At 49.2% G+C, this 25,838-nt stretch overlaps 1 protein-coding gene across 2 annotated transcripts; it reads right to left on the bottom strand.

The window, feature by feature from the left end:
* Positions 1-1,568: 1,568 nt before the first annotated feature.
* MICALL2 (MICAL like 2) lies at positions 1,569-25,409 on the bottom strand. 2 transcript variants are annotated; one of them, XM_014870060.2, is made up of 17 exons: positions 25,229-25,409; positions 17,807-17,855; positions 14,194-14,335; positions 11,609-11,769; positions 10,852-10,973; positions 9,826-10,497; positions 9,449-9,618; positions 8,498-8,573; positions 8,234-8,349; positions 7,543-7,692; positions 4,835-4,890; positions 4,228-4,351; positions 3,694-3,784; positions 3,256-3,329; positions 2,830-2,944; positions 1,886-1,932; positions 1,569-1,794 (listed from the first exon to the last, which is right to left on the bottom strand). In XM_014870060.2, exons 1-17 carry the CDS (start codon positions 25,369-25,371, stop codon positions 1,709-1,711), a joined length of 2,394 nt encoding a protein of 797 aa, XP_014725546.2. In that variant the 5' UTR covers positions 25,372-25,409; the 3' UTR covers positions 1,569-1,708. The 2 variants fall into 2 exon arrangements, with proteins under 2 accessions (XP_014725546.2, XP_088030467.1); XM_088174341.1 differs by lacking the exon at positions 25,229-25,409 and adding an exon at positions 19,604-19,622.
* Between the last annotated feature and the right edge of the window lie 429 nt (positions 25,410-25,838).

Raw genomic sequence — 25,838 nt, 5'->3', positions numbered from 1 at the left:
TACCTGAGAGTAGGGGTGAGTTTGACACCAAAACAAAGTCAGTGAAAAACCCCTTGGTGCCACTGCTCCCCCAGGACGTGCAGCTGCCTGACAGGCTCTGGGCAAAGATTGCTCCATCACAGGTACACCAAGCTCCAGAGAGGGACTATCAGTGCTGACAGTGACCAGGACAGCCATATCCCCAGAATCCCCAAATCACCCTGCGATGCTGAGATTTGCTCCAGTAATTCTTTATTGGGCGAAAGCATATGCATGTACGGGGTACCCCATCACTTGCACATCCACGGTCCCCCCTGCGGGCTCCAGGAAGCCCCTCGGGCACTGGGTCCCACCCCGAGCCCATCCCTGCCCGGGCCGGAGAGTCCCAGTGCCACCTCGTGGGAAAGGGACGCATCGCCTCTGCTCTGCCGCCGGCACGGCAAAATCCCTGCTCCTGCTGGGCAACAGGACCTGGAGAAACCTCGAGTACCTGGAGCGGAGGAAGGAGGTCCACACAGACCAAAGGCATCACGAATTAATCTGATCTTTCCATGGCTCTCTCCATCCCTGCTCCCCAGGCTGACTGGGAACAGAGGGTGCACCCCAGGGCAGGTGTCTGGCTGCAGACACTGGAAGGAGGGAAGAGTGGAAAGGCTCCCTGCAACAGCCCAGAACCTGCTCCTACTCCACTCCTGGTCTCACCAAGGTGACCCACAACACTACTTGAGGGCACTGGCTGTCTAAGAATGGAGCTCAACTGAAATACTGGTGACATGCAGAAGACTCAGGGGTGAGGCAAACCCATAAATTCCCTTGTGCTCCTAGTTAGCACTAGGTTATTAAAATAATAGTTCTGTCCATTTTCATGAGGATAGGCCAGACACAACAAAAACACTGCTTCACTGAGCAGTCATAGAAATAAGGAGGCTACAAATCTCCCCCACAGAGGGAATGAAGCAGTGAGCAGCCTCTCATGCTTTGAAAAAAATCAGCCTACAGCAACTTCCAAAAGATGTCTGGAAACAAATCACTATTGCTGAAACTGCTGTGGGTCGAGAACACTGCACACCACAGACACAGAGGTGGTTCTGCTCTCTGCTCCCCCAGACATGGAGCCTCCAGTTTGCACTGGCGTGGTAAGAGGGAAACCATCAATCCCTCTTGACCTGTAGCATCTCCCTCTCTGCATCTCTGATCCTGGCCAAAGAGCCACAGCACAAACAGAGAGGGAGGAAGAGAAGGACAATGGCCCTTCCACCAGCCCAGTGCAGTGTCCTGGGTGCAGTACTAGTGGCAGGTATGGGACACTGTGGGGTGCCATGCAGGGCCATGCTCCTGCATTCAGGACTGTACTGACCCAAGTAAACTGGGTGGGCAAACTGATCTGCCAACAAGGCTGAACCAGCTCTGACCCAGAGCCAAAGAAGGAAAACAGTCTTAAAAGTCCATGTGCTGGGAAAGCTACCCTTGGGCCCCATAGAAGGGCCAGAGAGGATTCACACTGTCCCTTTGGTCAGCAAACCTGCAGTCTCCATATCAGGGAGCAGAGGAGCCTCTCACAGTCCAGGAGCTCCAGGAAAGCAGCACTGAGGAAGGACCACACCTTTGATGGGCCTCTGGGGGCCTCTCAGAGTACTGCCCAGCTCCAAGAAAGCAGCACTGAGGAAGGACCACACCTTTGATGGGCCTCTGGGGGCCACTGGGAAAAGGAACATCAAGCTCCTGAGCTTTACTCTTGTTTTTTCTGCTTCCATATTTTGGAAAAGCTGAATTTGTTCTTCTTCCTCTCTGGCTCCTGGCTCTCAAGAGATCCATCTGCAGGAGAGGGAGTAGACACAAAGCAGGTTGAGACCCATAGTCCCAGTGAGCCCCAGTGCTGCTCTGTAAGAGAAGAAAGAGTCCTTACCCAACCTCTGTATCATGTCTGCCAACATCTGGTCTTCCTCTTTCTCTCTGTAATGGAACAACATGCTATTAGAAAACTGCTGTGTTCATGACAAACTGGTAGATACCAAAGTCCATGCAAACGCTGCTCTTTTTCCCCAGTAAGAAATGACCAACCTCCACAGCACACCCTGAGAAAGTTGCAGGGAAAAAACCCAACAGTTAGAGTTTTAGACATTAGCAAATTGCATCTGGTTCCCTTGAAAGCAAGGGCCTGTGTGGGATTTCCAGACCTTCTCCCAGCTGGCTGATGAATCACCCGAGTTCAGGGAGTGGTGAGACACCACCACACCCCAGGAGATGAATGAAGATGAGACACAGTAGCCTGGGGTGGTTCAGAGGTGCTCACTGCCATCACGGGCAAGCACACTGCCATCACCACCTTGTCCTGGGCAGTACCAGAATCCACAAGCAGGAGCTGGTGCTCTGAAGCCAAGAAATAGAGGCTGTTCTCAGCATCAGGAGGCACAAATCCAGCTACTTGACATAGCAGTCTTCCTTTGAACTTGGGAAGGATCCAGTTCTTGGCTACAATTGTTCTTTCACTTGCTGCAGCAAGAGGAGCACATTCCTGACTTCATGTTCCCAGATTCCTTGTGCATCTCCCACACTGCCTCCAGCCTCCCCATCTTCAGCCTCTCCCTCTCTTCCCTGCATTCCATGCATTTTCACAGCCCTGTTCTCAGAGCAGCTTTAGCTTGAGAGAGAACAGGGCTGTGGTCCTTATCTCTTTTTAACAGTTGCCAAGGATGCAAAGACTGCAGCATTTAGGACAAGATGGCAGGTGACCACCAATCTCTCACGGAGCAGCAGTCTGGGCTACAGCCACTCATCCACTCCCTACAGCCTGGACAGCAGTGGAATACAGTAGTGTTGGCTCATTTCCCACCATCTGAGCACCCTCACCTGAGTCTGTCCTCATCCAGGCAATCCACAATATTATTCCGATCATTGACCGTGTTTAGGTACGACTCCAGCAGCTCCTTCTCTCGCTCCTTCTCCCGGGGTGTCTTTCGTTCCTCTGCACGAGACAAGGAAAGTCCATCTCACAGCTACAGGCAGAACCTCCCCACTGTGGTTCCTGCCTCCACCCTGCTCCAGCAAGGCTAATTTTACTCTCCTTACACTCAGGGGCACATCCCACATCCCCTCACAAAGCAGAGGTGGGTTGGATGTCACAGGGAGTGACAGGGGACAGCTGCAGTCAGGGGACATCTTCAGTGTACCTACAATCCCTTGGCAGTGCCTTCAGATCTGAAGGACATCCCAGGCCTGGCACACAAAGTGGAGGCTCCTGGGGCCAGCAGGACTCCCAGTGTGGCCAGTCCTTACCTGGTTTGCTCATGAGGCTTCGCAGCTCCATCTCAATATTCCACTGCTGTTCCTCCAGTTTCTGCTGCTTCATCCTGGAAGGAATGAAAGAAGTGATGAGTTACTGCCCTGACATGTCCCAGGGTTGGATCCTTCTCCTGTCAAGCTAAAGCCTCATCTCTGTGCTGCCCACAACCTGGGCAGGGGCTGGTGGGTCAGGGGAAATCTTCCTCCATCACATTTCTGAAGTTTCCCTCCTCACAAGCTCTTCACAGAGCCGGGGTGCTCAAAGGCCCACCAGCTATAATACACCATGATGCTGGCAGTTCTCCCAGAGACACCCTCGACCCTTCTCATCCCACCAACTGGCATATCATTTTTTTGGGCTGCCACACTCCTTCTCCTTCACTGCTCACAGGAACTGCACAAGCAGACAGGTGAATTTCTGGTTGTACTCACTTGTACATCAGCTCTGATTCCTGTCTGAGCAGCAGCTGTTTCTCATGGATCAGTTTGAACCAATCCACCATAAGGGCATCCTCAGACTCATCTACAGAGGAGACAAAGGGCAAGAAGCTGCATCAGTTCAGTCCCCCTTGCTCAAACACACAATCTCTTGAGGGAGAGCCTAGGATGACTTATGTGAGCCCCAGGCAACCTCAACTTAAAATAGGTGATCTTTGGAGCTCCTGGGTAAAAGGGATGCAGGTCACTCCCTGTGGATTCAAGGAAACTGCTTATGGATACTCTGCTACAGGACTTCCAAAACTCTCTGCTCCTCAGCCAAATTAACATAAGACGTTGCTCAAAAAATATGTTACCAAACAGCCAGAGAAGTTTCAATATTCCTCAGGCTTTATCTTTGTATACCAGGTACCTCTGGCAACCTGGTGTTTCACCTGAGCTCCTAAAATGGAGCCAAGAGTGTCCAGGGGTAGGACACGAGCCCCACACCTCCCCACCAGAGCAGAGCTGGCACCAGGTTTCCTTTACCTCCCTCGCAGGCACGCAGGTGCTTCTCCAGATCCACTCCTTTCAATTCCAGCTCATCCAGCTGCTTCTCGATATCACGAACCTTCTCCTGGATTTTCTCCTCAGGGAGGTAGTCTGGGTGCAGCTAGGAAAAAAATGTAGGACCAAATACAGCTTAGCAACCCTCAGACTGCCTGCTGAGATCACAACAGAGATGGGAACGGGAATAAGAAGCCCAGCTACAGAGCCACAGCCTGGAAGGGCAAAGGTCCAGAGCTGGCTGCTCACAATAGAGTAGTGGGCACTGCAAGGCTGTGACACATCTGCTGCCAGTGGTAACTCCACCCACACTTGTCAGTCTGCAGACATTCCCCCCCTCTTCTGTGGGGACTGCAATATCTACCATAGTTTTGTTTGGCTCTGTCTCATTCCAGCTCTGATTATCTCCCTGCATGGAAGATAACCAGTAGCTTCTCCACCTTGTCTCTGCCCTAGAGCCTTTCACCCTTTGCCTGGGTATCCAAACAGACCCTCCCAATAGGACAAACTTAGATGTATCTGGACAAGCACTCCAGAGGATATTGAACAACCCCAGGCTGCTCCCCTTACACCTGGTTTCCAGCCATACCTTGGTTGGGGACACCACTGGAAGACTGCCTTTGCTTTTTGGAACAGAGAGTTTAACTAGAAGGGAGGAAAAAAAAATGGAAAAAAAAAAATCAAAGAATGTCAAAACAACCTTTAAATAATTTTATGGTGTGGGACAGTGCCTACACCACCAGAGCACAACAGGTCCCAGCTATCCAGCAGAGGTCACAGCTGATTCACATGCATCCACATGCCTGACCAAAGTAAGAGACATATCCTCACAGTCTGCTTTACTCCTTGTGGCTTGTCACTCAGGTCACAGATTGCTGCTTTCAGGGTATAGACAGTCACCTAATTCAGGTGTGACTTTGGAACTTCCACCCAAGAATACTGACTTCCATGTTCATTCACTAACTTGTTAAAACCTGAAGATATTTGTTGTGGCAAAACCCATTCCTCATTAAGCTTCCAAAGGATAGCACAGAAAGACTGTGTTACTGTCACAGGAAACACCAAGACATACTAAAAATGTCCCTCTAGTGCTCTTTTACAGAGGAGTATCAGTAAATACTGATGAAACAAAGATAGTCTAGGGGACCTCAGTGTAGATCTCAGGAAACTACAGTTCAATTCCTCCCACAAAACACTTCCTAGGTGAGAAGTCCCTTAGGTCCCACTACACAGCATTATTTAGGCCCTGGACACCTATTAAAATCAATCCTTAAGCAACGTGTATTTGTTCCACTGTGCCTCAGCTTCCTCTGCCCAACTGTGCTGCAAGGATAACTACAGAAGAGTGTGAGGTATTTGGATACCCGAGGGGCTGGGCTGGATAATTACCACAGAGAGAGAACAGAGGCGTGAGTGGATGATGTGATAAGGAAGGAAAACTCCACTATCAAAAGAGCAGGCTGAAACAAAGGCAACAGCGATGCAGTCTCAGCACACACAAGGAGAAAGACAGGACAGACAGACTAGGGGAGCCTCCTGAGAGTCTCTGGAGACTGAGGAAGAGCTCAAGGACAGCTCTCCAGTTACCCAGCCCTTGCTCTACTGTGCTTTCTAGGAGGAGTGCAAAAGGAGAAGACGTTGGATGTGGCTGTGTTCTGGATGCTGCTGGTTTGCTGCCTGTGCCCTGCCTGCAACTCACACTTCTCTTAAAGATTCCTCCAAGAGGGACTTGTCCTGCCTTGAGCAGTCTGCCTAAACAACACCTCCCACTCCCAGCTCAGTCCTGAATCTCCTGGCTCCTTCCACGTGGCCTCTGCAGCACCTCCAACCCAGGCAGAAAGCTGCACCACTGATGACGTTCTCTCCGCGGTCACCGGAGGGGAAGAGGCTGTAAAATGACACCCTGTGACCAGCTCAGGATCTGATATCCCCTGATACCTTCAGGTTCTGGCATGACAGACACGGGATGGGTTGGCTGCTTGCCAGCAAGCTAGAAGTAGGACAGTCAACAGGAAAACCCTGGAGCCTCCTTTCTCAACAGAAAACACCACCTACCACCACAGAAAAGGAATGATCTACAGAAATGCCCACCATCCACAGCTCAACACAACCCCAGGACTGAGGGCAGGAACAGCAGCTGACTGTTCACAGCTGAGTGCTGAGGTAAAAATCTACACAGAGGAGCAATAGCTCTGTCCCTAACCCACAGCCTGCCCAGTGACAGCAGCAAGAACCAGCCTTTCAGGTGGGAAAAAGTAGGGGGAGACTGCCAGGAAAATTTCCCAGTGGCCCTCTCCCACAGCAATCATTAACCTTTAGAAAGACAGATATAAACCGGCCTCCCTTATCTTAACAGCTCACTTCCTGGGAGAGACTAATGCTGAACCCTGGGGCTGAGTCTGAGCAAAGAGGAGGTAGAAAGTTTTGAGAAAATGCTGGCAAGGGAGGCACCGCAAACTTTTAAAAAAGACAGCACAACTGGAGATTGAATGTTTGTTAGCTGTCAAAGGTGCTGGCTAAGGACAATGCTGGAACTAGCTAACTAAAAATAAAGCATCAGAACCCATCCTGCTTGCTCCAAGACAAATATCAGGGGCAGAACTGAGTCCTGCTGTGAGAATCTTCTACTCCAGACAGGTAAAGCACAGCAAGAAGGGGTAAGGAAAGGCGAGATGAAGCTGAGGAAACAGGACAGCAGCAAACATCAGGTTAGTTCCAGAAAATGTCCTTAGCATTGCAGTGGGAAATGCCAGAGCAAGCATAACTGGGTATTGGAGGAGAGGAGCAGAGTAAAGCTGTGGCTGAATAAACACGAGTAAGAAACTGGATTAAGAGTCAGGACAAACTGGTCAGGATATCTTTGAAAATCAAAGAAACAGCCTTGGCTCCTGCTCCTGTGGGTCCCGCCAGCTGGAATCTCTGGATGACAGTTCTCTGCATTCCTTTTATTTTCTAAAGCCACTCAACTGAGGAGGAACAGAGATATCAACGAGATCCCAGTTCCCCAAATTAGGAGATGGTCCTCTTCATAGCACTAAGTGTAAAGAATGACAGGGCAGTGACCTTGGAAAATTCCTATTTCAATTTCTTCCTTTCCCACTGAATTCTCTGGCCTTGCTGCTTCCTGCTTAGGCCAAGTTGGCTAATAAAAATTAATTATACAGATTCTGCCACCATGGCAACAGCCACAGGGTTAGCCATAGAAAACTCTGGGACACATATCCCATACTGACCACTCAGGCTGTTCCCTGACAGTGCAGAGGAGAGAGTGACTTTAGTAGGCAGAAGAAATCTTACATGTAGCAGTGTTTGTTTTCAATTGGTTGCCATCTTCCTCCTTCTTGGCAGACCCTCCAGGATCTTTCCAGTCTTGCTTTGAATTCTGACAGCTCCTGACAAGATCTGAGCTGGGAATCAACAACTTCTTTGTGAATCCACCAGATGAAGCTAGATTAAGAAGCACAGACAGGTTTTGGGTAAGAAATTTCAACCCTCATCTCATAAAAATCCCTTTATTGCCCAATATCTCTGGCACTCACCACTACTAAACTCCATTTCTAGTCCTAGTCCTCCTCTCCTGAGGATAATGAAGGGCATAAGCCCAAAGTAAGCAGAGAAGAAACACTCATTACAAGGCCAGAGTAAGAGGAGAATAAACATTTGGGAAGAGAATAAACAGTTGGGAACCATCACTAAGACTTCTCAACATTACACAGTCATGCAAGAGAGTAAGTGAAATCTTGCTGGCTGTCTTGCAGAAGAAGGGAACCTTATGGAGACTGAGTCCCTCTCCTTGGGGGAGGATGGGAGGCCACCCATCAAATGCACAAAATAAAGGCACCACAAGACTAGAGCAGATGCAGAGAGCAAAGATCCCTAAAATCAAGGCACAGTCTCCACCAACACATTCCTCACATGGGCCTTGCAGTACCAATGCCTGTCCTCTTCCTGATCAGCAAAATGAAGGCAAAGCTTTTATCCTTCATACCAGAGTCCTGCTTTGCTGGTGGGACAACTGCTGGGCTTGGCTTTGGCTCCTTGTGGGCTGGGCTCCCTGCTCCCACCTGGCAGTTATCAGTAGGTTTCTTAGAGCCATCTTGGTCCCTGCAAAGAAAAAAAACTAAGGTAGGAAACAATCCCTCTTGCAGAATGGTCCACAGGAAAAGTTCTGGGCATTCTGGTGTGGATCTCCACCTGGGATGGAGATCCATGACACTTGTCATGGAAACCCACCAGCTCCAAAGACACTCACTTGTTGGCTACAGGCTTCAACCTAGATCTCCACCCTTCTGGGCTCTCAGACTTCTTGTCAGCAACATTTGTGCTTCCTGAAGAAAAGAACATAGCAAGGTAAATAAAAACAAACAAGAACAAAAACATCCAATAAAAAGAAACAAGCCAGATTTGATTCTCAGGAGAATCCTAGGAGATAAGCCATGCACTGGGGCAGGTACTATGATGTTATTGCAGCAAACCAGCACCAGCTCAACAAATTTAACATGGACAGATTCAGATACAATAGGTAGTAAGTAATCTCAGTGGCATTTTCTCCCTCTCAGATGAAATGCTTTAAAAGCTACATAGTTACAGAAATTCAGCCACAGAGTACATGATCAGGCACATTCAAGAGCAATACAACACAAACAGCTCAGATCTCAAAGACCAAAGGCTGGGGCAGGAAGAGGGAGAGACAAAAAGCCCCCACAACGTCACAGCAAACTGCAAACAGACATTTCTTCTGGCCCAGAAAAATAATGGCCACTTGAAAGTGCCTGGGAGCCCCCAGAATATCATCCCCTGGCCCACTGCTAAGTCACCATGATGGAAGCTTGGTTCAAAACAGACAAGGAGGCTGAGTGACCTGCAACTGAAATTAAAAAAATCATCCCAAAGTTCTGGCAAGATCTCCCACCTGGGAAAACCTAAGGCTTTGAAAGCCACCATGATCCCAATGTTTGATGACAGCAAGTACAACTTCCAATGCCTGGAGATCCTCAGAGTAGCAGAACTCACCATGCTAGAGGAAGCACTGCACAGGGATAAATCGAGGTGTGTTGAGCCCCACAGCTCAGAAAACCCTTACACGGTGGTACAAAAACAAAGGACAGGAGTCATGGACACATTTGCTGTACTGGACCAAGAGGAAGGCATTAAAGTTGGAGTGCTGTGTCCAAGCAGAACTGTGTGAATCATTCATCCTCACCTTTGATGCCTTTTGACTCTGGCTTGTGCAAAGACTCAACAGGTTTGCTGGCAGCCTGGCTCTTGGGCACAGGGCTTGTAATCTTTTCCTGCTTTGGTGCTGTGTACCCTGTTTTGCTGGACTGTGTTTTTGGAGCTGGACTCTGAGAGCTGGTGGTAGAAAACTTGCCACTGCAAAAAAGAATAACCTAGTGAGTCTTTTTGAAAGGATGGGCCTTTTAATCTGCCTCTGTTCCAATGATTTTTATGTGTCCCTCTACATGCCTTTAAACCTGAGCCACAAGAGCAGTCAGGACAAAGAAGACAGATGCAGGGGCTTCTCCAAATTATCCCAAGGAATATCTTGGCAGTAAAAAGGGAAAGAGAAATAGTGCTTACCTGCCAGGTGCTGAGGAGCCAGTGGAACTGAGTCCTCCTGGCCTGTTTGGAGAAGTGCTTGATGCAGACAGAGCCTGTATAATATGGTTACGTGCCTGATCCTTCCCAGCAATGACTTGACTGACCTCTGCAGTGGTTCTGGCAGGGGCAGTCTTATCAGGGCCACGAGGAGACTGGACTTGGTTTTGGGTGTCAGAAGATTTATTGCTGGAGGACTCCAATGACCGAAAAAAGTTTTCTCGGGCTTGCTGTGTTTTTGTTGCAGAGGATGTCCAAGGAGGCCTCGATGGTGTGCCTTCATGGAGATCTGTTTTATTCCCCAAAGAGGCACCTTTGCACTCATCTGATTTATTTACAGCTGAGGAGAACCATGGAGTATTTACACTTTTGAAGCCAGAACTTCCAGAAGATGAAACAGATGGCTTGGTTGAATTAGTGAGGCCTTCCTGGCTGGGTTTCTTCAACACCTGCTCTGGTTTCTTGGGTTCTGCTGCTTTCTGGAATGCCCTGGCAGCAGTAGGGGCTGGGGTACTGTCAGGTTTTTTCTCAGTACTGTGGAGACCAGAGATCGGGACATTGTCTGGCTGCTGGTGGCTGGTACAGATGAATGTACCGGGCTCAGGCCCAGCTTTGTAGCTTCCAGGAAGAAGCAAGTTCCAACATTGCCTGCACCTGTGGATACAAAAGTCTCAGGAAACATCCTCCAGAGTGCTGGGAGACACACAGCTGGGAGTGCAGGCATGACTCCACCATCCACAGGAGGGTGAAGGCACCACACTGGCAGTGAGCAGACCCTGTGTGCTCATTCCTCAGGCACCAGAACAAGAGCTGTTGATAGCACAGCCTGAAGCAGGGAAGGTGTAGATGAAAACAGACTTGTACGAACAGTTTCCCTTACACACAGCAAGCCCAGTTTGCCTCCACTCTGAAAATAATGTGCCACACCACTCTCTCCAGTCCCAAAGGCACCAGGCTGGCCCTCTGTGACCCCCAGGGCTGTGCCCTTGCTTGGAAGAGCTGCTGTACCTGAAGCAGTTCCTGTGATAGAGCTTCCCATCGACCAAGTAGCGCTGCACCAGGTGCACATGCTTCCCACAGACCCCACAGCTGCTGCTGGGGACATTCCCACTCTCTGCCAGGACCCTTTTCTGTGGGGGAGAAGCAGTCGGTGAGCAGACAAGACCATGGCCCTGGACACAGCTACAAATCTCCCAAGAAGGCGAGTGTTTGGCATGCACAGCCAGGACAGAGAAGTGACATCCAGGAAATCCCCTCTGCCTCTAATCCCTTTGTCATAGAAGTCACATAAGTGGAACAGCTCTTGGAAGGACAGAGTATGGGGAATATGTTCCCCAAAGCCAGAGGACGAGGGTGCCCTGCCTGCCTATAGGCAAAGGTCTCTGATTTAAATTGGCTGGGAAAGGGTTTCTACCCTGTTTTCATCCCTACTCTGCTTTGAAACAGTGTACAATAATTGGATCAATGTTTTCTAGCAAAAGTAATACTACATCCTGTAAAAATCTCCATCCCAAATATCTAGGAACAGCATATCCATTTCCTAGAACACCCACATCCTGTTCTCGAGGTATCCAGGCTGACTGATGGTTTTCCAGTGACTCCCACCTCAATCTATGCCAGAATCAGACCTCTGGATTAAATCATTCATAGTGAACAGAAAATTTTGAGACTAAGTCCTTACCACCAGGAGCCGTGAACTAGCCCAGTACTCTCTACCTCACTGAACAGATTTAAAGTACAAAGAACACCCAAACTCATTTCTTACCGTAGTAACTGGGGAGGTTTCCTTCGGCTTAGCTCTGGCTGGTGGGTGGGCAGGAGGCAGTTTTGGTGGCACTGGCTTAGGAGGCTCTGGAGCAGTTTTCTTCTCAGGATGCTGCTCTGGAGCTTCAGAGGAAGGGCGCTTGATTCCAGCCATGCCTCCAACTGGAAGGACGGAAGAAAGAAGTATTTTGAAGGAAACAAGGAAAACTCACAGGTTTAGGAATAATTTACAAAGTAAGAATATCCAGAGGTGCCTGATGGGTAACATGAAAAGCACACAGGGAGACACAGACTTCCTTCATGAGCAGTTCTGGACTGGACTGAGGGGCAAGAGGCAACAAGTGAATTGTAACAATGTTCTGAAACTGCTGGATTTTTCTTCCCAGGAAATTTCATTATAAGAAATGCAAAAGTGAAGAAATGCAAATAGTCATCCACTGATAGTGCAAACAAGGCCTTGGGTTTTCAATTTCAGCCCACGGTTTGGCTGGAACTGATCCTGACTGAAACAGGCCCTGCTGGGTCAGGCAGAGGTGTTATGGCAAAGGAGATGAAGTACAGAGGGTTTGCTTCATTCAAATTGCTATGCTCCTGACTTCCTACCAGCCTGACCATCCACTGCTGCAAGTGTCCACCCCACATCCCAGCTGGGACAGAGCAAACAACCTCGTTGAATGTGGAAATGACCACTAAAAATGGGTAATTCTGAAAAGACTTGGAGGTTCTATAGAGGTGCTCATGTGGCAACCAAGACTTGCCACAAGCAGCCTGAAAACGCCCAATTCTCTTTTCTTTGCAGATCAAATAGAACCCCTCAAAACTCGCTGCAAGTGGAGAAAAGAGAATCTCCAACACACTTCAGTCAAGCAGGGAATGGTGCTCTGTGCCCTGGGAAGTGCAGGGAAACTTCCCTGGGAAATAAGGCTTTGTGCAAAGGTTTTACAGAACAAATCCCAAATGTCTCACAGAGATGTTATTCTTGCACCACTTTCTATTCTGAATGAGATGTGTCTGTGCTCCTTGTGGGATATTTGAGCCACAGCTTCACTTTCCACATGACACTCAAATGGCCACACATCTGAAAAGAGATTATACCCTGCTCAGTAAACACAGAAAGGGCAGGGAGCAGAGAGGGGGCCCAGTTCCCAGCAGTCTGCCCTCAAGAAAGCCAACTCTCCAAATAAACACCCAGGGCTCCTGCTGCAGGGAGCAGGGGACAGCTGACCCAGTAAACAGTTCAGGCTCAGACTGCCCCCTCACTTCCCACTTGTGCCATTTACTGAATTCCCAAAGTCCAGCACAAAGATGGGTGGCTTCAACTCTACTCATCCACAAAAGCATGACTTCACTAAACATTGCTTGCCCATCCTCTCTGTCCTCCTGTGTCCTGCTGGAACCCATCTGAAGGCTATGACTGTGATTCCACGATTTCGCTGGTGTCAGAGGGCACATTCCAGGCTAGGCTCATTTTCAGACATTCACATTCACCCCAGCAACAGGAATGCAACCAAAGTGTTTTGTGGGACACTAGAGAGTATAAAAATGTGCTGTGCTTGATGGCGTGGTAGACAAGATGCAGGGGGGGAGGGGGCAAAGACCCCAACCTGACCCAGATTCTCAGCACTTGGCACAAACACGATGGAATTTGCTTGATTTCAATCAGAACAGTTTTAAAACAAGAAATAAAAAATGAAGAGGGGGAGGGAAGAAGTTGTGGAGGGAGAGAAAAAGCATGCTTTAATGTGTAAAGAGGTGGAGAAGTAGGAAGAGCTTAAACATTAAAGACAGCTCTGAGTGAATTGTTCTTTCTTTCCAAGATGTAGGACTGTAGGATGTATGATTTTCAATACATATCTCTCCATTTAGATTCACCTTAGCCAGTTAAGGCATTCATGTCCCACTTTCTAAAGTTTCCTCTGGAGGAACCTCTAAAATTGGTTTATCATATTACTTCATTTTGTGTGAGCTTAAAGCCAAATATAAACCAAGACTACAGTAATGCTCCTGTGAGCCCAGCTAAACACTCCAGTATGTGAATGTAATGCCTTGGCAGCTCTGTGGCCTGTTTTATGTTTGACAGAATTTCTATCACAATTATGTCAGTTAGGGTGATCATTTTCTTCTTCCTTCTATCAGTGCTGCTGTGTTGTACAAGCCCTACCACTGATGCTGTCACATTGGCACAGCCTCACAGACAAGCTCAGGCTTGCTCTATTCCATGTTCTCACCAGCCCTCAGGTATGGCAAAGACTGGAACAGGGGTGGAGATGCTCAGGAATGGAAAGCTGAGGTGGGGACCATGGAGAGAAACCTTCAGTGCTCCCCTCTGGCTGGACCATAAGAAATTTTAGACTCTATTTTAAATTTTAAGGCAGTAGTTTCAAAGACAAGACATGGCCCTGTACCCTTACAAAAGCACTGTACAACAGTAGGCTGGTGTGCAAAGCATTCAGATTCCCCCCAGTGAAATAGTTCTGGTACCAAAAAGTGCAGTCTATTTTGCTTTTTCAAGCTTGTTAGGAGGCAAGGGAAAGTATGAAATGAAACCCTGATCCTTCCCACCCCTCCAGGGAATATGGCACTTACTAGGAGACCGTCCATGAAAGTAGTTATAATACTGGGAAACATAGGTGAGGATGCTCAGCCTGTCTGGTACCTTCAGAGCAACCATATCCTCTGCATCCAGCAAGGCTGGGATCCCCAGCTCCTCCTCTGCCACTCGAAATGCCTGGAGAAGGGGAAAAAAGAAATAAAAATAAAGGAGTCTTGTCCACACCAGGCAGCAGAGTTGCTCCTCATCATAAGTAAGAAAGTGCATTGCAAACAGCCTTATTCAAATAATAACTCTACTGGGGAACAGCTGCACCAGTTTAACTCCTACATCATAGGAACCAATGCAGTCATGGCTTCCAGCCACTGCCTTGAGAAATCCAGGCAAGGAGCCAGCAATCTGGCCTGGCAAGCTGGCCAGAGCTCAGTGCACAGTAACTCACCTGGGCTTCCCTTGCTCTCCCTCCAGCCTGCCTGTGTGTGTGAGTGCACAGCTGCAGAGAGCCAGGCCTGGCAGAAGGGGATGTGTCAGTCCAGGCTGGCAGAGCTGTTTCCAGGCTCCCAGCCCAACCTGGAGCACTCCCCAATTAACGGTGGGCTGGTAGGTGCTTGCAGGCAGCTTTCATATCTGAGTGCTGAGCAAATGTGAAAGCTTCCTGCCTCCTACTGCCTGCTCTTCTCCATCTGAAAATGGGAAATCTTGGGCTGCAGGAGGGATCCTACTCTCCCAGACCAGAAAGGGGGAAAAGAGGTGTAATGCAGAAGAATTCCTGATACATAGCTCCCTTCCAGTTTAACTGTTTCCACACTGCCTAACATGTATTTGGGGTAGATAGTCCTCTTTGTGGTGTCCTCTGCTTTGAAACTGTAGGTAAAGGAGACAAAAGCTATTTTCTCTTGCCTCTGAACAAAAGCCTTTAATAGAATACAAAAAAAAATTTCAACATCCAAACTTCACCCTTGCTCAGTTCAGTTTAAGGCTTTTACTAAGGACCTTCTCCAGCCTTGTTCCTTCCCAACTTATGGGAAAAAACCCAGTTTTCACCCTCCTTTGGAGCCTGTTGAAATGCCAGTACAGCAAAGGAAAACAGCACTTGCAGGACCAGAGGCACAAGGAAGGCTACTGCTAAATTCCACAATGAAAGGGTTAAAAAAAAAAACTTGAATACATTAAACCCCTCTGCATCTGACCTCTGGCACGGACACACACAGTGTTGGTGTACAAGCCAACCATTCCTACTTAGAAGAAACAAACAGCCACTATTTTTCAGCAAGATAATTACCATTTTTTTCCATTGGCTATCCCAGTAAAAATGTAACAGAGCTGACATTAAAAATACTTTCAGCCAGTTACCACCGGCTGAGTCATCCCAGCTGCCAGCCCAGCCTGGCACTTTCCTGTCTTGTAAACTGGTACTTAATACATTTTTTGGAGTGTTCCCCGCTGCACTGGCTGCACAACTGGTCAGACCAGTCGAGTTTTCCTGCTGGACATTCCTGGTGTAAGGTTTAGTGGGAACACAGATCATGCCACCTCCTGCCACAATGGGCCACAGGTGACACCAGGGCAATGGGGACACTACACATGAGGGGATGCCTGGACCACGAAGGGGAGGATGCTCTGGCCTGGTTTGGCCAGAGGCAGGTGAGCAATGCAGAGAGTAGCATTGGGACATGGTATCTCCTGTGCCTGCAGCATCCTCATGTTCCTGGGAACTGCTCTTGCCTGGAGACCACTAACAGGACTCAGCTGCCCTTCTCCTCTGCCCAGGCTGGCCTTTAAAGGACCAACATGTTGTTTTTGCATCATGTTTTTCATCACTGTAACTCCAAGTGCATTCCAAGGGAAGAAAGTGCCACTGGCTGCCATGTCCATGAAAAATGGGAAAGAGATATGATCGAGGCCACCTGAGCTGGCCTGGTACAGGCTCTGCCTGCTACACCACACCACCATCCACCAGCACTGACTGCAAAGCCTCTAGAAGCTTTACTCCTCTTTATAGATTTTTGAAATCTCTAGCAAAAAAATGCCACCAACTCAAACTTTTCTAGAGTTTGTGGTTGATCTTGTGGCACTTGAGAAGTGACATGTTCTTCCTTGATGGAAGACCTTATATGACAAATTGCAGTTCAAACAAGGCTGTTTTGCATGCACAGTACAGCCCTTTAAAAAAATGCCTCTGACAAGTAAGGCATCAAGATGGGTCTGGACAATAGCAGAGGAATAATGCTGGGAGAAATCAGGCCCACTCATATCCCAAGGACAGCCAGAGCAAAGAAGTGTAGGAGCTAGAATGGAGAGCAGCCCAAGGGGCAGCCAGCCCAGGAGCACAGGGAGGTGGAGGGTCAATCCCATGGACAGCACAGCCAAGGACACCAGCAATGAAAGGACACCACAGACAACTCATCCCGCAGCAGGTGGAGAAAGGAAGAGACAGCAAAACAAAGGACATAAAAGAAACTAAGAAAGGGGGAGGAGGGGACACACAGACTGCAACAAAGGAGGGGAGCAACTCTTTATGAGAAACACAAAGAAGCTTTTCATTAATAAAAGCAGCAGAGGCAGCTCGCAGAGCTCATTTCCCAGACACAAGCAGACACCATCAGCCCAGCTGGACAAGGAGCAACACTCAGGGATCCTCAGCACTTCAGCCAAGATCCGCTTGCATAGCAAAGAGGCCCCGACTCCTGCCAAATTCCAAACCTCCAGGGCAAAATGCATGGTCTGGCTCTCCCCTTGAGGAGAGGGACACACATGGCTGAACCCCCGAGTGTCACAAACTGCTCACAGGCTGCAGCCCAGGGACTGCGATGGGAGCTGTGGGCATGGCCAGGGATGAAGGGGGGCAGAAGCCATAGGGGGACAAGTTTAGCTCTTCCAGAGGCAAGAAGCACTTCAGTCAGCTCACTGCCTAAGAGCGTGTCACTGCTCCAGCCCTGACAAGGGTAAGCTGCCATGGTTCGTTCATATCCCAAACTCCTGCCAAGCAGACATGAAACTCTGTGGAGAAATGCCAAGGGAAGAGAAGTGTTATAATTCGCTGCCTCTCCTTTTGCAATGGAGAGAAGGAGAGGAAAATCCTTCCTTGGATCACTGAGACTGTGCTAGAATCTAGTGTGGGAGGGGGTTGGCCTGCCTAACTTCTATTTTCTTTGTGGAAAGAACATGAGAAACTCCAATACCAGGCTGGAGTGAAGTGTCCAGGCAGCATTTAGGTTTTAGGATGTATCCACCTTGATTCCCTGCACCAGGAAGGAACAGAAGTAGGAGGACACTCCCTGTGCTTCCCTTCTCACACCAGCTACTTCTCAGCTCCTGCTCCATCCCTCAGGAGCATCACATACTCAACATGTCCATGTTTTGAGCTCTAGCACCTCTGCCTAAGCTCCTGCTGCCACAGGATACACTGGAAACAGGCATCACTACATAGCCAGCTAAGAAGTATGAACAGTCTGAAGGTGCTCACAAGCAGCCAGCCTGGCTGAACATTGCTGTTGAAAGGAGAAGGTTGGAAGGTGCAGAAAAAGGCAAAGGATTGGAACACAGCACAATGGGTACACTGTGTCTGCAGAGTTTCTGTTGCTAAATCACATGAGCAAAGTGCCAGGTCACGAATTAGATCAAAAGTAAATACTAAAATTCACTTACCAACTTGTTGTTCTCGTACACATTTTCTTTTCTGAGGGAGTCGAAGTTTCTAAAATACAGAAAGAGAAAAGTCTCAGGTTGGTGATGTAGAGTGAGCTGCTCCACTTCCAGTGCTCAAACATCTCAGAGCCTCACTGGCTAAAGAGACAGAGCACCCCATCCCACCCTTGGACTGCTCCAGAGAGGGCAGCGTGGCAGATCCCACCTGAGGGTCACAGACCTGCTGTACCCAGGACAGAGATGTGCAGCAGGCACAGCATCTGCCCACAGACAGCACAGGACAATTTTGGCACATCTGCCTTTGCAAGGCTGACTCCCACAGCTGCCTGTGGACAGGACATGATAGTGCAAAAACATCCCAGGTAGACTGAGGGGTTCTTACAGTCAGGAGCAACCTCTAATTCATGGGGTGGATTTTTGGCATCCAGAAAAACCTTGCTTCTCTCCCACCTCAAAAAGACACACCAATACCTGATGGCCAGGTATTAATAGTCTCTCCCCATAAATACTTTCCAGTCACATCCACGTTCTTCTCCTGTCTTGAAAGTTGTCTCCACACAAAGAGAGCTCAGCTCCAAGGAGGTCTCTCATGGATCCCTCACACACTGCACGTATCACATGCTTCTCCAACACACCCATATCCTCTGATCTCAGAAGCTCCTGGGGCCAACAGCACATGAGTTTGGGCTTCAAAAATCTTTTCTTCTGGCAGAACTCCACAAAACCAGCACCAGAGATCTGCCTGGGAAAACCTCTACCCCCACCATACTGCATCTGATTAACACCAAAGTTGCCAGTAGAAATCTTACTCTGCTTTCCCTAGGGCTGTAACTTTTGATTTGTGCTCATAATCAGTAACTGAAAAGGAAGTGACAATTACTGTTCACAAATCCAAGCCAAAGTCAACAGCTCCTTTCTGCTGTCCCCACACATCACTTCCCTCTTCACTTCTCCCCAGATTTGCTTTCCCTGTCCCTGGTCCAACCCAGATGCCACTCTCTCTGCACTGTGCTGGGAACTCAGAACCTGGGATGTGCTGGGATAGGGCTGAAAGCAAAGGAGAGAGCTTGTGCTACTGGAAGTAGAACCACAACACAGCATGCTCCCTCACCCATAGCAGAGGGTGTCCCTTGCTTAGGAACAGCCATCATCAGCTTTGTTTTAAACTGACTGGCACTTGCTAAACAGGGAATACAAAACTGGCTGTTGGCTGGCAGCCCTGCTCTCCAACACTCCTTCCTCCTGCCCAGGCAAGCTGGCAGGGTCAATTCCTCTCTGATAACCCTGTTTCACCTTACAATCCTTGTGTCTGCTGGCACAGAGCTGAGCAAGAGCCTGACACCTGAGAGGGAATTCTCACTGATAAACAGAAAACAGCACCAGCTCTGCATTTCTTGTATGTAGCACCTTTATACCCAGTGTGGACTCACCTTCTTAACCCATTCCTCCCCCTCTGGGAGGTGCCAGGGTAACCCTGAGAGCCAGAGCAAAGCTGGCACACAGCAACCTATTCATGAGAGAAACATATGATCTGTATCGCAGCAGGGGAACTTTTTCCACTGCTTGTAACAGTAAGGAGCAAGCCAGGTCCTTTATCTACTCAGCACAGAAAGTGGAGCATTACATCATAAATAAGAGAGGCACCTTAAACAGGCTTGCTCATCATGCCACAGTCCATGCCTCCTCCCTGCTTCTCACATCTGGTATTGCTATGTGGGATAAGGAGAGAAAGAATGACAGATAAGACTCTGAGGTTAAACTCCCCCAAAGAGTTCATAAAGACAAGGCACATCCCACCTCTAAACCACAGACTCTTTCCTGTGCAAAATCAAACGGAATGGCAGAGGTTTTTCTTCAAGCAGTGCTCCTGCCCAAAGATTTCCCTTCCCTGAGACAAAAGAGCAACAAAAATAATCATGCGCCAAAAAAGCCTCCGTGAAACAATAGATACAACCATCCTTGGGTTAAGTCAGGCCAGAAAATTGGCTTTTTTAAGACCCAGCTGAAGGAGGTGACTTCAGCTCTTTGCCTCATTCCCAGTTCTGCTCCCAAATAGTCTCTGTAGCATGGAAATGCAGCAAAACACTGCAAGAACAAAGAGGAGCTCCTGTTTCCTTGGTCATTCTGACATGTAAGACACTGGAATTACTTTTATTGTCCATCAGTGGCCTTCAGCCACACTCAGGGCTGTTTGCTGTGGTGGCGTGTGCACTCCCTGGCATGCAGCAGAGACCTAAAACCAACCTTTTGATGGTGAATATCTCAAATCCCCTTCTATTCCTCAAAAGAAAGTGCAAACAACCAGGTTATTTGGCCATTTCAAGAGTCTCCTCTCAGCATCATTCTTTCCCTGGATAGTTAGGTGAACTGCTTACATCTAATATCTCTTTTGGAAATTCATCTTGCTGATGAATCCTATCTTGGAATAACAAAGCTCTCTGGACCAATGTAATCCTAAGACAGCAACAGTAATACAAACAGAGAAGTAGGAGTTCTCCACTGAGAAAACACAGGCAACTGAATTAATTGGAAAATGTGAAAAATATAAATGTGACCCAAGAGAGGCCTCCAGTGTTGGAAACAAATCAGAGTGAAGTTCACTAGCACAGAAATAGAGGAGGAGTTTTTAGCTCTGAAAAAATCCCCCTTCCCTTAGCAAATAAGTGGCTGAACATTTCTTATGCCCACAAACCTCCGTGACCACCCCTTGCTCCAGCTGCACAGACCCAGCACTCACAAACATGCCACAGTCCTCTGCAAGCACATGTGCTTCCACAGGAGGAATCCCTGCTGCTGCAAGCACTAACTTGATTGGAAACTTGACCTTGAAGCAGACTGAAAGAAAAAAATTCCCAGAGACTCAATGGCACTAAAAAAAGTTTCTGCTTTTTGGCATTTTTGTGTTATTTTCTCTACAGACAGTAAGATGTGCAGTCAAATATCATGTGAAGAAAGCATTGTTTTGTCGACATGGAAAGCCTTATTGGAAAAAAGAGGCATTGAAACCAGCCACTGTGCCCTCCTCCCAGCCTTATGGGCTAGGTCGCACGACTTTAAAACTAACACGAGCTCCGCTTTTAGTGTCAGAGCGTGGAAAGACATCGGGAAAAAATTATGAGATGTAATATCGAAAGGGGACAAGTCCGCTGCAGATCTGGCAGCTACATGGAGACAGCTTTACGAAATTTTAAAAGACTGGAGAGCTGAGTGGGAAGCAGAGGAGGAACCGGAGCGGGAGACTGAAGCTGAAGAACAGGAGAGTGACGCTCAGTCCGAGGCTGTTTCAGAGACAGAGTCTGAGGTCGAAGCCGCTCCTAGGAAAGTTTCTCTAGGGTTTGTTGTTGTGAGAAGTAAGCAACAAAACTGATAACACCCTTCAGTATTTGTCTGCAAAGGACTATGTCAAACCTGCATATTCCTCTCCTGCACAAGAGCTGGCTAATCTAAACACTAAATCAAAATACGTTTCTCCACACAGCACTGACTCCTTTCCTCATTAGCTGCTTCACACAGTACTGCCTCCTTTTCTTACAAGCAGCTCCACACAGCTCTGACTCCTCTCGGCAAGTTCCCTTCTTCCTTCTGCATGACTGGCTAAACCCGAACCTGTCCCTTTCCCAGCCACCTTACCCTGACTGTCCCTCACACATCATCTTCTTACCTTGTCTGTCCCTTGCATTACCACGTGTCCCTTACCACCTCACAGCACAGCCAGCAGACTCCATCCCAAACTGCAGCACACTGGGTCTCAAACTTCAGCTCCATCTTCAGCTGCACCTATAACTCTACCAGCTAGCCCACTCTTTTGTAACGCCCATCCTCATTGGGCAGGCAAGGCTGCTTCCACTTCTTGGTAATCAGTACAGTTAATCATTCGAAAATTACCTTCTGCACTATCCAAACTATCTTCCCACAGTCAAAAGGATCACTGTCAAAGAGTGAGGCACCCTTTGCCAGCTCACAGTCCTTGAACAGGGGGCTCGAATCCAGCATGCTCTGCTGGGAACAGGACCTTTCAGCTGTGCTCTTTCTGGAGATGCAAAGCTGGAGGAGTGGGACAAGGCTGGGAATTCCAGGTGGGAGATGTCCCCCATGTGCTCATCCTCCTCTCAGGAATGCCTGCTCCACACTGCCATGCTCTGGCTGGCAAGTGACAGAATGCTGCCGAAATGAAGTCCAAGCCATCCTCCCTCTGTCACACAAACCACAAACCCACCAGGCCAAGCAGGCGGCTCTGCTTCACCCCAACCTTCTGCTGAGAGTCTGCAGAACCCATCCCCAGCAGGGCCAGCATGACCTCATCCTGCCCTGCTGAGCTGACAGTGACCTGGAAATGCTGCTGGAGCAAAGAGCACTGCTGCTGCTCAGCTGCCAAGGGGGATTTCACCACCAGCCCATTCCCAGAACACCAGCTTGCAGTCTGGGAAAGAGCAAGATCCTGGATGAAGAGAAGGATCTTAATCAAAACCTTTCCTTGACATCTGGTATTAATATCTGAGTGAGCGTGCACAGCTCCCCTGCCTCTTCCAACTCATGTATCAGGACAAGGCCACTAAAATCGTGGCTGAAGCTTGCACAACCTTCACCACCACATGTGGCAGCTGCTGACCTCAACCTCCTACCACGCTGCCATGAGGCTTCATGTTCCTCTGACAAGAGAAATCCCCAGGCTCAACAAGCATCCCAGAAAACGGGTTGGAGCCTGCCTGACACAGTGTGTGTGCCCAGCTGACTCTAAAGCACGCTTCATCTGGGACAAAAAAAAAAGTGTATTTCCATGGTAATTCAGCATGGACCTCCACTCCCTCTGAGCATCCTTGCATGAGTGGGAAGTGAGTGGGAAATGCATTTCTAATTTTACACAGCTTGCCCTGTTCACTGGTAACACACAAGCCAACATCAGCTAAGTTTGTGAAGTTATCATATTTTCCATATGTTTTCCAGCAAGAAAACAGGAAGGAAGGAGAAACTCACACCAGCCCGTCTTCTGGGCTACATACATCACAAGAGAGGCCCATGTTTATGTCCATGTTTTGAGCTTGAAGTTTTCCTGGTAATTTGTCAGGCTCCTGCAGGAGAAATCCCCTGCACTCAGCCCAAGAATGCCAGTTGTGTAAACCAAGACAGAAAACACACTGTTGCAAAACCGATGCTGTGACTGAATCACGTTCTGCAAGTGATCTGTGCAGCAGAGCTGCTGCAAACACACCAAGCACTCCAAACACCAAATATCCCTCCTTTAGTTTTACTTTCAGTCTGATGTTTTTAATCTTTAACTAGGATTTTTGGTAGAAGGAAGGACAGGAGTCCAGGACGGACCCCTGGGAAGCAGAAGTCACAGTCACACGTGCACCCAGCTGCACTTCTCCACCGTTGTACCCTGCACCAAGAACACCCATAGAAGCTTTTAGGGATACGTGGAGAATCTGCACAAGTATTCTGCCCCAGGATCTGACACATGGCACTTGGCAACCCTGGCCACCAACCACCTGAAAGGACCACTTCCTTCCAGCAGGACTTTGCCCAGCCAATGATACACGTGGTGCTTTCCTGTATTACAGCACTGACACTGATGAAGGAGGTCACAAATAAAGGCTTCTCTTACTTTAACCTTCAGGCAGCCCTTGCTGAACTGGTCCGAGTCAGAAAGAGCTTCTGTGATGTCCCAGACAAAGTCAGGAGGAATGTCCCCCATAAAAAAAAAAAAGAATGGGAACAGAGAGATGTCTCAAGGAACATCTTCTGTCTTCAGCATAGAAAAAATTATTGAAGAGATGTCTATCCACAACCCTTTTTGCACAGTTCAAAAATTATAAACAACTCACTAAACTGGGCAACAGGATTATTCCAGCTCTCACATCGCTGAGCCCCTGTGAACAGCCATGGTCTGAATGGGCCAGCTGCAGGAAGCAGTCACAGCCCCTCCACAAGAACACCTCAACCTTTCTGCCCCGGTGTTTTGTATTTTTGGGACTGTGAATCAAAGGAAGGAAAGGAAATATCTGGAGTCACATGGACATGACAACATGTCAGGAAGTCATACACAGCAACACAACAGTGACTGCCCAAGCACTGGGACAACAAAGTGTGCCTGGAGTTCCTGAACTAACCTCCTGCAGGAACTAACCTCCTGCTGCACAAGCCTGCTTCAGTTTCTGTCAAGTTTCAAGACAACAGAAGAGAGAAAAGGAGAGACCTTCTCTTGGGTTCAACTAGAAGCAAGACACCTGCAAGAGGGATATCTGCACACAAACCCATGTGGCAGGCTGTCCTGGGAGCATGAAGAAAAAGGGAGAATATATAGGACAGGAGGAAAACTGCAGTACAGACCACCCAACCTGTTCCTCACCCAGCTGGGCACATCTGACCAGGAGAAACCTAATGCTTAAATCAATACTCCTGGGCACTCTTTCCAGTGCTCCTTTCCCTTCATCTTCCAGCTCAATCCCCCCATCTCAAAGAGTCCAGAAGAAAAATAAGTCAAACTCAAAAAACCCCAACTATGAAGCAGAATCTATGAGTCCCCTTGGCCATTCACCTTCCAAGATGTTAACATTTGGGCAGGGCAAGTTCAAACCCACAGGGCACCAGCAATGGCACCAGCAAGGCGTGGAAAGGACTCAACCTCCCACAGACAGAGCTCTAGATGGGAAAAACAAGGATGTGCAGGAATCCAATGGCTGTGGGCCCTGCCCTTTTACTGCATTTTGTTTAAATAGCCCTTGCCTCACGACTTGTGAGCACTGCACTGCTGTTGGGCTGAGCAAGTAGAGCCCAGCCAGAGCAAATACAACAGCAAAGAAGGAAATGCTGCCCCAAAGATCGGTGCCTGAACTTGTTTTGCAATGGAAAGGACGCATTTAGAGCATTTATAATCCAGCTACTGAGGGAAGAAAAAGGAAAAATGTATGGAAAAAACCAGCACGTAGGCTGTGAGAGCAGAGCTTTCCTCTTGGAGATTCTCAGCGTGGGTGTGAGCAGAATGCTGCTGGTGATGTGCCCACAGTGAAGGCAAGAGCCAGGGGAAGGTGGAAGACCAGGGTCCACATCTTGATGGATGGTGAGGTGGCCACAGCCTGGAGAGGGTTCTTGAGTGGATGGAGAACCTGGGGTCTGCACCTTGATGGACAGCAGGATGGCCACAGCTCATCCATAGCTCGATGGATGGTGGGATGGCCACAGCTCATCCATAGCTCGATGGACAGCAGGATGGCCACAGCTCATCCACATCTCAATGGACGGCTGGATGGCCACAGCTCATCCATAGCTCGATGGACGGTAGGATGGCCACAGCTCATCCATAACTCCATGGACAGCGGGATGGCCACAGCCCAGCGAGGGTCCCGGACCCTGATCGGGGGGTCCCAGCCCCGCCGAGCCCGCAGCCCCGCCGCGGCCCTCGATGCCCGGCACGGTACTCACATGAGGTCGGGGCGGTGTCGATGCAGGATGGCGCAGAAGGCGAGGCCGTCGCGGAACGAGGTGGTCATGTTGGTGATGCTGACATCGCGGTAGCCTTCGCACTGCTGCCGGCACCACAGCTGCAGGTTCTGGATGGCCGCCATGGCCCGCGGGGAGCCGGTGGGAGCCGAGCCGCGGGGCCGGGCAGGGCCGGGCAGGGCCGGGGACCCTCCGCGCCGAGCCGAGCCCAGCCCGGGCCGAGCAGCCGGCGGGTGGCGGCCGGACCGGCAGCGTAGGCGGGGAAAGAGGCGGGCGAGGGGCGGGAGAGAGGCGGAGAAGGCGCGGCTGCGGCACCGCCTCGCCTCAGGGAGCGGGCAGCGGCACCCCCGGCACCCCGCGGCCCGCTGCTACCGAGGGCGAGGAGAATTTCCTCCGCTCCCACACAAAAATGTCAAAATGTCCTGCCCGAAGGGGCGGCCACCAGGGGAGGCGTGGATCATATTTCACACTGGGAGGGATGTCTTCTGACCGTTTGGAGGAGAGAAAGTTAAAAAGCACCGTAAATCACCTAAACGTAACTGTCGGCTGGATAATCCCGAGCTGGGTCTGCGGATACATCCCCAGCATCACC

Source organism: Sturnus vulgaris, chromosome 16 (genome assembly GCF_052056855.1).
Source record: "Sturnus vulgaris isolate bStuVul1 chromosome 16, bStuVul1.hap1, whole genome shotgun sequence".
NCBI lineage: Eukaryota > Metazoa > Chordata > Aves > Passeriformes > Sturnidae > Sturnus > Sturnus vulgaris.
Note: the sequence above shows the minus strand (reverse complement) of the source record. Positions and strands in the feature narration are given on the sequence as shown.